The sequence below is a fragment of the Nicotiana tabacum genome, chromosome 3 (assembly GCF_000715075.1).
Source record: "Nicotiana tabacum cultivar K326 chromosome 3, ASM71507v2, whole genome shotgun sequence".
NCBI lineage: Eukaryota > Viridiplantae > Streptophyta > Magnoliopsida > Solanales > Solanaceae > Nicotiana > Nicotiana tabacum.
In genome coordinates this window covers 130633134-130647850 of record NC_134082.1, presented here as the reverse complement: position 1 = coordinate 130647850, position 14717 = coordinate 130633134, and the positions used below count along the sequence as shown (strand labels likewise).

The following is a 14717-nucleotide window of genomic DNA, read 5'->3' as shown; positions in this document are numbered from 1 at the left end:
TGCAGTACCCAAAGTCACGGTGACTCTTGGAATGCTCTAGTTCACCTAGCATAATATCCCGATCCCCTTCTTCATTCAAAAGTTTATGAAAGTAAGTCTGTCATCTCCTCCTAATCTGGGCATCTTCCATCAATACTCTACCATCGTCGTCCTTGATGCATCTCACTTGGTCCAAAACCCGAGCTTTCCTTTCTCTCGTCTTGGCCAGCCGGAATAATTCCCCGCTTTTTTCCTTAGTTCCTCGTACATACGACCATAAGCCGCAGTCTTAGCCTGTCAAGAAAATACATACAAAAAATAATGTTGATTTTGAGTTATTCCCTGTCAAATTCCAATTCTTTATTCCACCGTAATTACAATGCTGATTGTACATTCACCCATTCTATCGATATCCTCCTTAACGAGCAACCGCCAAACACACCTTTCTCTTCATTAATGCTCATAATCATATTATTTGGTGTAACATCCGATGTAGATAAATTTTACCATTTGTATATCACTTGTATTACAGCTTACAAGGAAGCAATATGATCGCCCCTTCTGAATTTGGAAAGTTTAACCACTAGATACTCCTAGGAGTCATCTCTTGAAAAACAAAAAATAGAGCCAACGATCAGAATAAATCGTGCCGATCTCAACTCGAAAAATAATACTATACTGATGCTGTTGAATAGAAAAGTCTTAATTGAAAGGAAAACCTGTCAAAATGTACTAACGTACTCCTCAGTTTCAATTTACTCCTCAGTTTCAATTTATATGCACACCTTTCTTATAACTCATACAAGAAGAATGACACACTTCTATATTCGAAAAGAAATTAACTTTAAATTTAAAATTTTATTCATGATAAATAAATAATTTTTTTTAACTACGTAAATGTTATAGCCCAAACAAAGATATCAACCTTTAAGCGTTTTGCAAACTCACTGTAAAATCAAATTGCGTCACATTACAACTCGAGTTCTAATACACCAACTTCCCCAGAAGATCATATTTCTGGATAAAATTTGATACTCTAGAAAAACATACTCCACAGAGCAATACACAAAGATACGCGATCTCGAATTACAATTTGGCAAGTACAGCTAATCACACCCAACTATGCCTTATAAAAAGGACAATGCGGTCGTTGCAAATATAATCCGGTTTATAAGTCCGGAGTCGAATCCCACAGAGAACTAAGGCTTAGCTACAACTGTTCACTATCACCAAGAAGACAAGCTTGAACAGTTCCTAACTTATAGATATTTAGATTCTTGTGTTTAACTAATTGATTAACAAATTAAAATAATAAATTAACAACTAAAGATACTAAGAGTTAGAGACAAGATTAAGGAGGTCTAGAGTTATGATTTCCCCAATTGTCGGAATCCTTCCCGCTATGTCTTCTATAATTTCGCCTAAGTATTCTCTACCGATCATGAGCACTCTTATTACCGTAAATCTCTCCCGAGTAATCACGACAATTTACTAGACGCACTCTCCCGAGCTACGCTAGCTGGCTTTTGATACAACTCACTTCAAATCGCACCCAAGGCTTCGTTATCCCTAATCCCGCCTTTAAACCCTCGGTTATTGATCCCTCATATACTCTGGGAGTGGTGTTGTTCAACAATTACCTAAATATGCACTCTCTCCCGAGTTATGCATACTAAATAGGCACAGCTAATTGAGAGCTCTTCAATTAACTACAATAAGATCGTAGTTGAACAAATAGAGATTATACTACGGCTCAATTATATAAAAACATAACAAGAATTTATCCTACAAAAGGTTCTATCAAAACTCTAGATAACAAATTAGCTATTCATAATAGTATGTAAAACTACAATACTAAAAGTCATAACCAACAATGAAAAATAGGAAGAGGAAAGAAAAAACTTGTAGAAGAATTCCCAAGCCTTCCTCCTATTGTGTCTCTGCCTCCTTAGGTCAAATCTATGTAAAAAATATGCCCCTTTTTAATTCTTGGACTCCCTAAGCACTTTAATACATATACTTTAACATTCAAACCTCATACTTATGTCAAGTCAAACTCCACCTTCACATCAATATACATCAACTCCCAAATTATTTAAGCACAATTATATCAAGAGTCACCACTATCAAAGAATATATTTTTTTCACAGCAATGCAACTATTTTTTTTCTTTTCTTTGTCAATTCGAGTGGCTCTTGCTCTTCAAATCAATGCACACTTTCTCCTTATTTCATTAGTTCCACTCAAAAGCCAAACCAACCAACTCACACTTTAGCTTTTACAAAGTTCATAAACAATTCAAGTGCTCATGAGAGGTTACAATGGTTCAAATAGATGGTTAATTCAAACAAATGGGTAAGGCTTGTAATGTGGTTGCCAAAGAAATAAGATTATAGGCTCAAAGGGGTTAACTACGATACATAACAATTAGGTGGGTAAAATATACATATCTGGCTCAACAAAGAAATGCCTATATCACTTCCTAGACTGAATAAAACTACTATTTCGCTTTGCAAACACACGGGGCAAGTTCTAGGCATCAAATGCAATGCACAGAATACAACAAATTCTTACACATACATGGCACATGACTCACTCAAGATTGGATAATCAAGACACTCTAGTCAAAGCAGTTAAGCAAAGTTAAGATCATACAATTTAAGGTACTTCTACAAGAGTCAAAAACTGAGCCTAAGCGTCACAACCAAAGTACTCACTATTCTCAAGGCATAATAAAGTCAAGAGATATTGCTTCAATTCAATTCACAACACAATGGCTCCTACTCCTAAAAATAAAAAACTAACTAACCTCGGTTCAAATAAAACCCTTGGAAAAGAACCGTGGTTTAAAGAAAAACCAAGGGGTAATTATTACACTACCTAACAAAAGAAAATCTTTTTGTACTTTTTCTTTAGACTTAGATCCCTCAAGAAAATTGTCTAATAGATCCATCGTCGGGAAAAGTCCAATCTTTTCTATTTAAAAAAAATTGTTTTCAATTAAACTAACACAACTAATATAGCATAGAAAGTCACTCACACAATCTTCTCACCCCACACTTAAAATTGTGCATTGTCCCCAATGCACACCATAACTAATAAAAAGGGTAAAAGAGACTCCCTGGTAGGCCAAAGGTCGAAACATTAACAGCTCATGGGGTACTCAGACTTCTCCCAAGTTTGGTCCTTTGTGCGGGTACCTCACACTTAGTTTCAACCATTTGGTTTGCTGTTGCATCCTTCCAATACCTTTGCTTTCCATGCTCCTAGAAAATAAAAAATTGACACTGCAAAAATAATACAATTAAAAAAATAAAAAAATAAATAAAAGAGAACAATAAAGTTAGGTTGCCTCCCAACAAGCGCTTGATTTAACGTCGCGACACGATGCGGATCACTTTTTGCCTCCACCTCGAGTTTATGAATTGAACCCCAAGTTTTGATTCAAACTTATGATTACGGTCATGGGGCGGTGGAACAAATCTGACTGGCCCAATAAAATAATGTAGTATTCTGCACTTCTTGGCCTTTATATGAGGTGTGTAATCCCGACTTTTTGGAAAGAAGAATTCCAGAATGTAAGCACTTTGTTCCTCATTCCTTGACTCTTCAAGTGGCTCGGACGACTCTATTTTCATATCATCATCTAAACACAATGTGGAAAAATGCTTGGAGTGAGGACCAATGCGCTCAACTACATGAACATTGGGACAGTCTACATTCTCAACACTAATGACAATAGAGTCAACTAAATATGTATCCTCAATATCCTTGGTTGACTCTAGTATCTCCTCTACGACATCGGCATCCTCAAAATCTATATGGTTAGAGTGTTGGAGTTCTACTTTGGATCCCTCCATTGGCACCTCAATTTCCGTCTCTAATGCAAATTGCTCCCGGCTACTATCCATAATATTGACATATTGAGCATTAAAAGCTTCAACTAGTTGACTCACTTGAGCCTCTAAGTTGCGAACAGTTTCATCTTGCCTTTCTACCTGCAGCTGTATTTTACTTTGTTGTTCTATAATGCACTTTAACATATCTTCGATCTTCTTTAGGTCAGCTTCCCTAGGTTCTTTGTTCCTGTTATCCTCACAAGAAAACGTAGAATCATCATAATAAGGGGTTGGGGGAAGATAAGAAATATAAGCACAACCATGAAAGTGACCATCTTGACCACCACACATATCACACACATTCCACACATAAGATTGAGTTGGTGCACATAACTCGCTCTCGGGAATATTTTGATAATTTTGCCAAGGGTAGTTTTCATCACAATATTCGTAAGGAGGATTAAAAGTAGAATTACCAACATCAAAAATTTCATAATTCAATGATGCCATGTTTTTTTTAAATCAACAAGTAAAACAAAAAAAAATCAAATATAAAAAATAAAAATAAAAGTTCAAACTTGAACCTAGCAATATGTACACCTACAGCTACACCATTAGTTCCCCGGCAACGGCGCCAAAATTTGATCACGCCCAACTATGCCTAATAAAAAGGACAATGCGGTCGTTGCAAATATAATCCGGCTTACAAGTCCGGAGTCGAATCCCACAGAGAACTAAGGCTTAGCTACAACTGTTCACTATCACCAAGAAGACAAGCTTGAACAGTTCCTAACTTATAGATATTTAGATTCTTGTGTTTAACTAATTGATTAACAAATTAAAATAATAAATTAACAACTAAAGATACTAAGAGTTAGAGACAAGATTAAGGAGGTCTAGAGTTATGATTTCCCCAATTGTCGGAATCCTTCCCGCTATGTCTTCTATAATTTCACCTAAGTATTCTCTACCGATCATAAGCACTCTTATTACCGTAAATCTCTCCCGAGTAATCACGACAATTTACTAGACGCACTCTCCCGAGCTACGCTAGCTGGCTTTTGATACAGCTCACTTCAGATCGCACCCAAGGCTTCGTTATCCCTAATCCCGCCTTTAAACCCTCGGTTATTGATCCCTCATATACTCTGGGAGTGGTGTTGTTCAACAATTACCTAAATATGCACTCTCTCCCGAGTTATGCATACTAAATAGGCACAACTAATTGAGAGCTCTTCAATTAACTACAATAAGAACGTAGTTGAACAAATAGAGATTATACTACGACTCAATTATATAAAAACATAACAAGAATTTATCCTACAAAAGGTTCTATCAAAACTCTAGATAACAAATTAGCTATTCATAATAGTATGTAAAACTACAATACTAAAAGTCATAACCAACAATGAAAAATAGGAAGAGGAAAGAAATAACTTGTAGAAGAATTCCCAAGCCTTCCTCCTATTGTGTCTCTGCCTCCTTAGGTCAAATCTATGTCAAAAATATGTCCCTTTTTAATTCTTGGCCGGCTTCCTTGGTTTAATATAGGGTTTAGGGCTTAAAATCCCGTGTTTTGCACTTTGGTCCCTTAAAATCCCGTGTCCTGCCGCGGTTCCACCGTGGTCGCGCCGGAACCGCGGCCAAACACACTCTCAGATTCTGCAGTTGTCCGCGACTGCCCTCTGCCGCGGTTCTGCCGCGGTTCTGCCGCGGTCGCGGCTTTTGATCCTGTTCCGTTTGGAATTTGGAAAAATGTAAAACATGAAAGTTGTAACCCTTTGATTAGATTTCCAACCATATATTGGAGAGCTCCAATGGAGTTTTGAGTAAAAATTTATGTCTATTTTACTAGATAGTGCGCAATATGCCTCTTCGAGTTTTCGTTTTGTTGTTTTATCATCCGTTGATCCCCGAACGCGATCCCGGCTTAATTCCTTGAGCTATTACTCAGACTTCAAAGCTCCAAACCACTTAAATTCATTACATAACATCTATATAGCTTGGAATCACACCTATAAGGCATAAAACACACAATTAGTGCAAAACACTAGCGATTAAAGCGCAAACTCAACTAAAGTGCAGTAAATTAGAGTGTAATAATAGACTAAAATACGTAATTATAGCCTATCATCAACACCCCACACTTAAACCATTGCTCTTCCTCGAGCAATCAAACTACAGTTTTTTTATAGACACGACCTTTTTAAACAATTCTCCTAACTCATCGCACCAAGAGTATTTAAAGTAGACTAAGCACAAAAGCGTAACATCTTCACCTCAAGATTTGACTCACAAGTACCACGCATTATTCACAATTCACCTACTTACTCTAACATAGAGGTTACTGACATTACCTTTCCTTCATGAATCAAGTGCCCTCACACAATAAAAGAGAGTAGTTCCACACAATAAAATTTAAGAACACTTAGGAACTCAAGATAGAAAGAATTCACTCACTCTAAAAAATAACATTCATATGCCATAAAAGATGCACCATAAGCTTGCCCGTAATGTACTACTCCACTAATCGAGCTCATTCAATCTAGGATCAATTAGGACTTTATTTGGTTGTAATGTAGGCTACGGGACGGGTAGGATACATTTAGATATAAGAGTGACTACACCTCCCTAAGCACTTTAATACATATACTTTAACATTCAAACCTCATACTTATGTCAAGTCAAACTCCACCTTCACATCAATATACATCAACTCCCAAATTATTTAAGTACAATTATATCAAGAGTCACCACTATCAAAGAATATATTTTTTTCAAAGCAATGCAACTATTTTTTTTCTTTTCTTTGTCAATTCGAGTGGCTCTTGCTCTTCAAATCAATGCACCCTTTCTCCTTATTTCATTAGTTCCACTCAAAAGCCAAACCAACCAACTCACACTTTAGCTTTTACAAAGTTCATAAACAATTCAAGTGCTCATGAGAGGTTACAATGGTTCAAATAGATGGTTAATTCAAACAAATGGGTAAGGCTTGTAATGTGGTTGCCAAAGAAATAAGATTATAGGCTCAAAGGGGTTAACTACGATACATAACAATTAGGTGGGTAAAATATACATATCTGGCTCAACAAAGAAATGCCTATATCACTTCCTAGACTGAATAAAACTACTATTTCGCTTTGCAAACACACGGGGCAAGTTCTAGGCATCAAATGCAATGCACAGAATACAACAAATTCTTACACATACATGGCACATGACTCACTCAAGATTGGATAATCAAGACACTCTAGTCAAAGCAGTTAAGCAAAGTTAAGATCATACAATTTAAGGTACTTCTACAAGAGTCAAAAACTGAGCCTAAGCGTCACAACCAAAGTACTCACTATTCTCAAGGCATAATAAAGTCAAGAGATATTGCTTCAATTCAATTCACAACACAATGGCTCCTACTCCTAAAAATAAAAAACTAACTAACCTCGGTTCAAATAAAACCCTTGGAAAAGAACCGTGGTTTAAAGAAAAACCAAGGGGTAATTATTACACTACCTAACAAAAGAAAATCTTTTTGTACTTTTTCTTTAGACTTAAATCCCTCAAGAAAATTGTCTAATAGATCCATCGTCGGGAAAAGTCCAATCTTTTCTATTTAAAAAAAATTGTTTTCAATTAAACTAACACAACTAAAATAGCATAGAAAGTCACCCAGACAATCTTCTCACTCTACACTTAAAATTGTGCATTGTCCCTAATGCACACCATAACTAATAAAAAGGGTAAAAGAGACTCCCTGGTAGGCCAAAGGCCGAAACATTAACAGCTCATGGGGTACTCAGACTTATCCCAAGTTTGGTCCTTTGTGCGGGTACCTCACACTTAGTTTCAACCATTTGGTTTGCTGTTGCATCCTTCCAATACCTTTGCTTTCCATGCTCCTAGAAAATAAAAAATTGACACTACAAAAATAATACAATTAAAAAAATAAAAAAATAAATAAAAGAAAACAATAAAGTTAGGTTGCCTCCCAACAAGCGCTTGATTTAACGTCGCGGCACGATGCGGATCACTTTTTGCCTCCACCTCGAGTTTATGAATTGAACCCCAAGTTTTGATTCAAGCTTATGATTATGGTCATGGGGCGGTGGAACGAATTTGACTGGCCCAATAAAATAATGTAGTATTCTGCACTTCTTGGCCTTTAGATGAGGTGTGTAATCCCGACTTTCTGGAAAGAAGAATTCCAAAATGTAAGCACTTTGTTCCTCATTCCTTGACTCCTCAAGTGGCTCGGACGACTCTATTTTCATATCATCATCTAAACACAATGTGGAAAAATGCTTGGAGTGAGGACCAATGCGCTCAACTACATGAACATTGGGACAGTCTACATTCTCAACACTAATGACAATAGAGTCAACTAAATATGTATCCTCAATATCCTTGGTTGACTCTAGTATCTCCTCTACGACATCGGCATCCTCAAAATCTAGATGGTTAGAGTGTTGGAGTTCTACTTTGGATCCCTCCATTGGCACCTCAATTTCCGTCTCTAATGCAAATTGCTCCCGGCTACTATCCATAATATTGACATATTGAGCATTAAAAGCTTCAACTAGTTGACTCACTTGAGCCTCTAAGTTGCGAACAGTTTCATCTTGCCTTTCTACCTGCAGCTGTATTTTACTTTGTTGTTCTATAATGCACTTTAACATATCTTCGATCTTCTTTAGGTCAGCTTCCCTAGGTTCTTTGTTCCTGTTATCCTCCCAAGAAAACGTAGAATCATCATAATAAGGGGTTGGGGGGAGATAAAAAATATAAGCACAACCATGAAAGTGACCATCTTGACCACCACACATATCACACACATTCCACACATAAGATTGAGTTGGTGCACATAACTCGCTTTCGGGAATATTTTGATAATTTTGCCAAGGGTAGTTTTAATCACAATATTCGTAAGGAGGATTAAAAGTAGAATTACCAACATCAAAAATTTCATAATTCAATGATGCCATGTTTTTTTTAAATCAACAAGTAAAACAAAAAAAAATCAAATATAAAAAATAAAAATAAAAGTTCAAACTGGAAACCTAGCAATATGTACACCTACAGCTACACCATTAGTTCCCCGGCAACGGCGCCAAAATTTGATCACGCCCAACTATGCCTTAAAAAAAGGACAATGCGGTCGTTGCAAATATAATCCGGTTTACAAGTCCGGAGTCGAATCCCACAGAGAACTAAGGCTTAGCTACAACTGTTCACTATCACCAAGAAGACAAGCTTGAACAGTTCCTAACTTATAGATATTTAGATTCTTGTGTTTAACTAATTGATTAACAAATTAAAATAATAAATTAACAACTAAAGATACTAAGAGTTAGAGACAAGATTAAGGAGGCCTAGAGTTATGATTTCCCCAATTGTCGGAATCCTTCCCGCTATGTCTTCTATAATTTCGCCTAAGTATTCTCTACCGATCATGAGCACTCTTATTACCGTAAATCTCTCCCGAGTAATCACGACAATTTACTAGACGCACTCTCCCGAGCTACGCTAGCTGGCTTTTGATACAGCTCACTTCAGATCGCACCCAAGGCTTCGTTATCCCTAATCCCGCCTTTAAACCCTCGGTTATTGATCCCTCATATACTCTGGGAGTGGTGTTGTTCAACAATTACCTAAATATGCACTCTCTCTCGAGTTATGCACACTAAATAGGCACAGCTAATTGAGAGCTCTTCAATTAACTACAATAAGAATGTAGTTGAATAAATAGAGATTATACTACGGCTCAATTATATAAAAACATAACAAGAATTTATCCTACAAAAGGTTCTATCAAAACTCTAGATAACAAATTAGCTATTCATAATAGTATGTAAAACTACAATACTAAAAGTCATAACCAACAATGAAAAATAGGAAGAGGAAAGAAAAAACTTGTAGAAGAATTCCCAAGCCTTCCTCCTATTGTGTCTCTGTCTCCTTAGGTCAAATCTATGTCAAAAATATGTCCCTTTTTAATTCTTGGCTGGCTTCCTTGGTTTAATATAGGGTTTAGGGCTTAAAATCCCGTGTTTTGCACTTTGGTCCCTTAAAATCCCGTGTCCTGCCGCGGTTCCACCGCGGTCGCGCCGGAACCGCGGCCAAACACACTCTCAGATTCTTCAGTTGTCCGCGACTGCCCTCTGCCGCGGTTCTGCCGCGGTCGCGGTTTTTGACCCTATTCTGTTTGGAATTTGGAAAAACGTAAAACATGAAAGTTGTAGCCCTTTGAGTTAGCTTTCCAACCATATATTGTAGAGCTCAAATGGAGTTTTGAGTAAAAAGTTATTTCTATTTTACTAGACAGTGCGCAATATGCCTCTTCGAGTTTTCGTTTTGTTGTTTTATCATCCGTTGATCCCCGAACGCGATCCCGGCTTAATTCCTTGAGCTATTACTCAGACTTCAAAGCTCCAAACCACTTAAATTCATTACATAACATCTATATAGCTCGGAATCACACCTATAAGGCATAAAACACACAATTAGTGCAAAACACTAGCGATTAAAGCGCAAACTCAACTAAAGTGCAGTAAATTGGAGTGTAATAATCGACTAAAATACGTAATTACAGCCTATCATCGACAGCCTTCCTAAAAATGTAAAAAATAGGAATAACATATGAATACCCTGTCCTCTATCGGCTTACATTACATCTCTTGTAGAGTATGTCCTTTAATTTTGCCTTTGAAGTCCTTGGATAAAGAGGTTCAAAATAGGTGTATCATTCATCCCCGAATGCAAATGTTTTTTCCACAACTCTACGAAACCTCTTGTCACATTGTCTCTCACATATTTTGGCTAGTAATCATGATGCTTAAATGCTCGCCCTGAGGTCTCTCCTAAATGAATTGTACAGGATCAAGAAGGTGTATGACTTGTTCTTTATTTCCTTTGCCTTAGATGAAATCCCTCAGCTCCCACAGAGTTATGTTGTCAATCAACACAAACACACCGGAATCTTTTTAACCTCCCAGTTGTTTCTTTGGATTCTTCAGTCAGATTATCCGGTTGCAAAGTTGAATTTTCCGCACTACACCCAGCCTGATATTTCCTTCACAATTCGACATCTCAATCACTTCCTCAGCCTTGCAAGGGTCGTTTAAGTGCTGTCATATTTTCTGTGACATCTGCTGAATGAACTTGTCCTAGCAATATTGTTAAGTATAATTCAACACTCAGCAGTACAGTTTCTATTTTCGAGGCTGGCCTTAACTCGGTTTAGACCTATGTTGCTCGGACTCTCCGAAAATGTCTCCGGGTGCGTGTCGGATCCGACATGCGTGCGACAACAATTTGGAGAGTCCGCGCAACATGGGTTAAGACTGCTCCTATTTCTAGAGTGTTATTACTAGTTAGTATTTCATTACAATTCCTCGGCCTTTTATCTGTTTGAAGTCCAAGAGATTGATCCCACTGTTTTATTATCTTATGTTGAGGTTGACTAAGCAGCTTTACTTAAACCTGTATGATGGGCTATCTGTTTCTGCTGCTGTACTAATACATTGTGACATCCAGATTGCCCAGCACATTGCCAAAAATCTTATTTTCCATGTATGAAATAAACACATTGCTTGCCAGTTCATCTGGGGTGCCTCTCATATTTTATTTCTCAATTAATCGATAATTACCATGTAAACATGAATACCTCATATGGGTCTTACACAGAACTTTCCACGGAGTCATTTTGATTTTCTTAGAACATCTAGCTATTCCTCTCCTTCTGTTTTCTTTCTGACTGACTTTCCAAGTTAGCCTCTTGACTCTTTTTTGTGGTTTTGCCTTGATTCTCTGATCAAACATACACTCACTTAAAAAATGCATCACGGTTCATATTATAGAATGCAATACCTCCATAAACTGGATGAGACAAATTTACCAGCAAAAAAGAAAGTAAAAGGAACAGAATCACACTCGAAAAGCAATACCTGAAGAAGTACAAGTATCTTTTGCAGCCAAACATTATCATTGACCAAACTCAACCCCATGAATAGCTTGTTTTACCCAGCTACCAGCCGAAGAAAAGCTTGCACAGCAACAAAAACAAAAATCTTGAACAACATTCGCCCTTGCTGTTGTGTACGAGACATCTGCACCCTCTCTACACAGGAAAAGAGACCTTCCATCTTGTACTTGCTCACTGTTCGACATAACAATGGATTTACCAACAATCTACTACTACCAAAGCACAGTAACAGAAACCTCTGCTTATCTACAAACCCAAAGCCTACAATGAAACACGCAAAAAGCAACCCGAGCGCCTGGTGCTAAAGCACATCTACAGTACTAGAATGGATAGCTCAAACAGCAAATTAAATTGATTATAACATACATCCTCAAAATCTTTAGATATGCAGAAGTATCACTATAATTAAGTTGTTCTATACAACAGCAATTTCACCTCATTTATTTGAACTGAAAACATGATCGCTATCTAACCTTCAAATTTCATACTACTGCTAAAGTAATTCTGGCATATCCTCTGTATTGGTAAAAGATAATTGGAACAACAGCCACCAATGCCAGCCCTCCACGAATGTGATACCAATTGCATTCAAGTTTAACAGATAAAATCTTACTACAGCAAAAAAATTTCAACCGATAACTAGAAATCAGAATGATGGCCACCAATACCAGATTTACAAAGTGATGCAGGTGAACTCTCTAGTTTTCGGTTGCAGAAAGTTCTAACCATTGCAGACCTCCAACTAATATTTGAAATTCTCCAAGATTCATCGCAATTCTTTTTCTTTTGTTCCGAAGATTCATCACAAATTCACTAGGGCTCATAATAATATATGGTGAATGATAAAGAAGAGCAATGACACCTCTAATGCAGAAGTGTCAGATAACTGACAACATTGAAAGGAAAAATCAATACCAGTTTGGATACTCTATAACTAGCAGATATTCGGCTCTTCATTCTGCTGCAATTAAAATTCAAGTCTGTAGATCACATCTGTATGTAGGTAATCGCTTTATCAAATTATAGACGCATCAAGTTGAAAGCACTATACATTATTTAGTTTTCTGCGTCTTACATGCATTATTAGTTGTGAATTTGGGCAAAATCAAAATTACAAGCCTACAATGCATACCTGAGGTCCAGCTGCCAATGTACAAACAACCGACTTAGAAGTTGCTTAGCTGATTAGATAGATAAGTTCACGTGGATACCGTAGCAAGCAATTTCACAGGATAATTGGTTTACTAATTTTGGGGTTACAACTGTGATGAAATTCATGTCCGACACTTTGGGAGATGGGAGATCGCATTCGCCATCCACTACAGCGCTAACTGCACAAACTTGCGACATATATTAAACCCGAATTAGGTGTTGCTTCCATTGCAATGAATTTAGAATAATTCTGCTAAGCATAATAATATTACTCGCTCTTGTTTTCTGACAAGTATGCATTATAACATATCAATTGCAAATTAAGTAGAAACGTCTTGTGTTTGGGTTGCTTCAATTGACAATACTTGGAATAATTCTAGTAGGCATGAATCAAAATATAAGCTCTTATTGCCTTAACACTATGCATTATAATCAATTGCAAGTTCAACCAGAAACGTGTTGTGTACCTGAGATGGGCTGCGAACTAAGGATATATAGTTCGTTGAGAATTTGCACTTAGGTCAGACGATCAATTTATGCATCTACGTAGAGCGTAAGGAGCAGAGAAGAATTAGAGAAGCAAGAAAACACACACACACACAGAAATGAGGGTAGAGATCCCGGGCCAAAAAGTTCCCGTGCTATCTCCACCCCAAAACCCGCAAAAACAAATCTTTATTAAGTGAGCGACCTGCCATGAGAGCGCACCCGACATGGCAAAGGCCAGAGTTGTAACAGAGAGTAATTTAAAAGGGACTTGACCCCCTGAAATTAGGCCTTTTATGTCCCCATTATACCTATTACATCTTCATTCAACATGAGAAAATTCCTACGGATGTTCTCCACGCTTCTGAATACATAACCTTGATTCACATCTTACAATATGGAAAATCCAGCAAACCACGCAAAGAATTTTAATTTGTCTGCATTCCAGCTTTTTGAGCCAAAAACTTTCCTGAACGGCAAACCCCGGAAACAATTGAGCATAACAGCGGAAACCTCCAGCAATTGCCAATCAAGTACCAACAAGATAAGCAAAAGAAATCTATGTAACCATGATTCTTACCAGAGGCAAAGAAGGCAGGAGAGACCATCTTATCAGAGCAGCCAACGCGACAGCTGAGATTGTAGAATCTCAATAGTTGGTGTTGTAGTTGAGGGAATATAAAGCCTATATATAAGATGGTAACCGACTAAGATAAGAACTTTTTGCGTGGCGGCGACAAAATCGTAGGAGGAAAACATAGCCGACTTAGATTAAGCTGTACGATGTACGACGTTTCGTTTGTGGCGGTTGATCCAATGATTAGAACAATCTGGATTTGACCACTGGTTCTGTGACATGTGGTGAACTCGCATGTCCTCTTCCGAATTGAAAGCTTAACCGCAAGCAAGTCCAAGAGCAGCCCACATATGATATAACTAAGCCCATCAGAAGCCTTTAACATTAGGCCTAAGCTCCGGGCCATTTGTATCTATATCCGTTTTTTGTATCACGTTTTAATTTGTATTCGTTTTGCAAAAAAAAAATTGCAAGCGTACCCGTTTTTTTGCATAACTTCAGCATACAAGACTGAAGTAGCAAAGACAATCACGCAAAACTTCATCATTCTAGTAGCCGGGCCTGAAGTTCAGCTCTAGAGCCGAAGTTTTTGTTTTGTAACTTGTGAAGTTTTTGTTTTGTAACTCGCGAACTTCAGCTCTAGAGTTGAAGTTTTTGTTTTTGTGTTTTTGTTTTGTAACTAGCGAACTGAAGTTTTTGTTTT

At 37.4% G+C, this 14717-nt stretch overlaps 1 protein-coding gene across 25 annotated transcripts; it reads right to left on the bottom strand.

The window, feature by feature from the left end:
* Nucleotides 1-2671: 2671 nt before the first annotated feature.
* Nucleotides 2672-14341, bottom strand: LOC107829108 (uncharacterized). 25 transcript variants are annotated; one of them, XM_075249917.1, is made up of 5 exons: nt 14018-14340; nt 13749-13906; nt 13419-13493; nt 11762-11973; nt 2672-5833 (listed from the first exon to the last, which is right to left on the bottom strand). In XM_075249917.1, the coding sequence occupies exon 5, from the start codon at nt 4326-4328 to the stop codon at nt 3351-3353; it is 978 nt and encodes a 325-aa protein (XP_075106018.1). In that variant the 5' UTR covers nt 4329-5833; nt 11762-11973; nt 13419-13493; nt 13749-13906; nt 14018-14340; the 3' UTR covers nt 2672-3350. The 25 variants fall into 25 exon arrangements, 14 of the variants coding, with proteins under 14 accessions (XP_075106018.1, XP_075106017.1, XP_075106015.1 ...); XM_075249916.1 differs by adding an exon at nt 12932-13130 and having other exon boundaries at nt 13419-13906; nt 14018-14328; XM_075249914.1 differs by adding an exon at nt 12715-12792 and having other exon boundaries at nt 12932-13906; nt 14018-14326.
* Between the last annotated feature and the right edge of the window lie 376 nt (nt 14342-14717).

Coding starts and splice junctions, on each gene's coding strand:
- LOC107829108 (XM_075249918.1), bottom strand. CDS start 4,328: ATGGCATCATTGAATTATGAAATTTTTGATGTTGGTAATTCTACTTTT.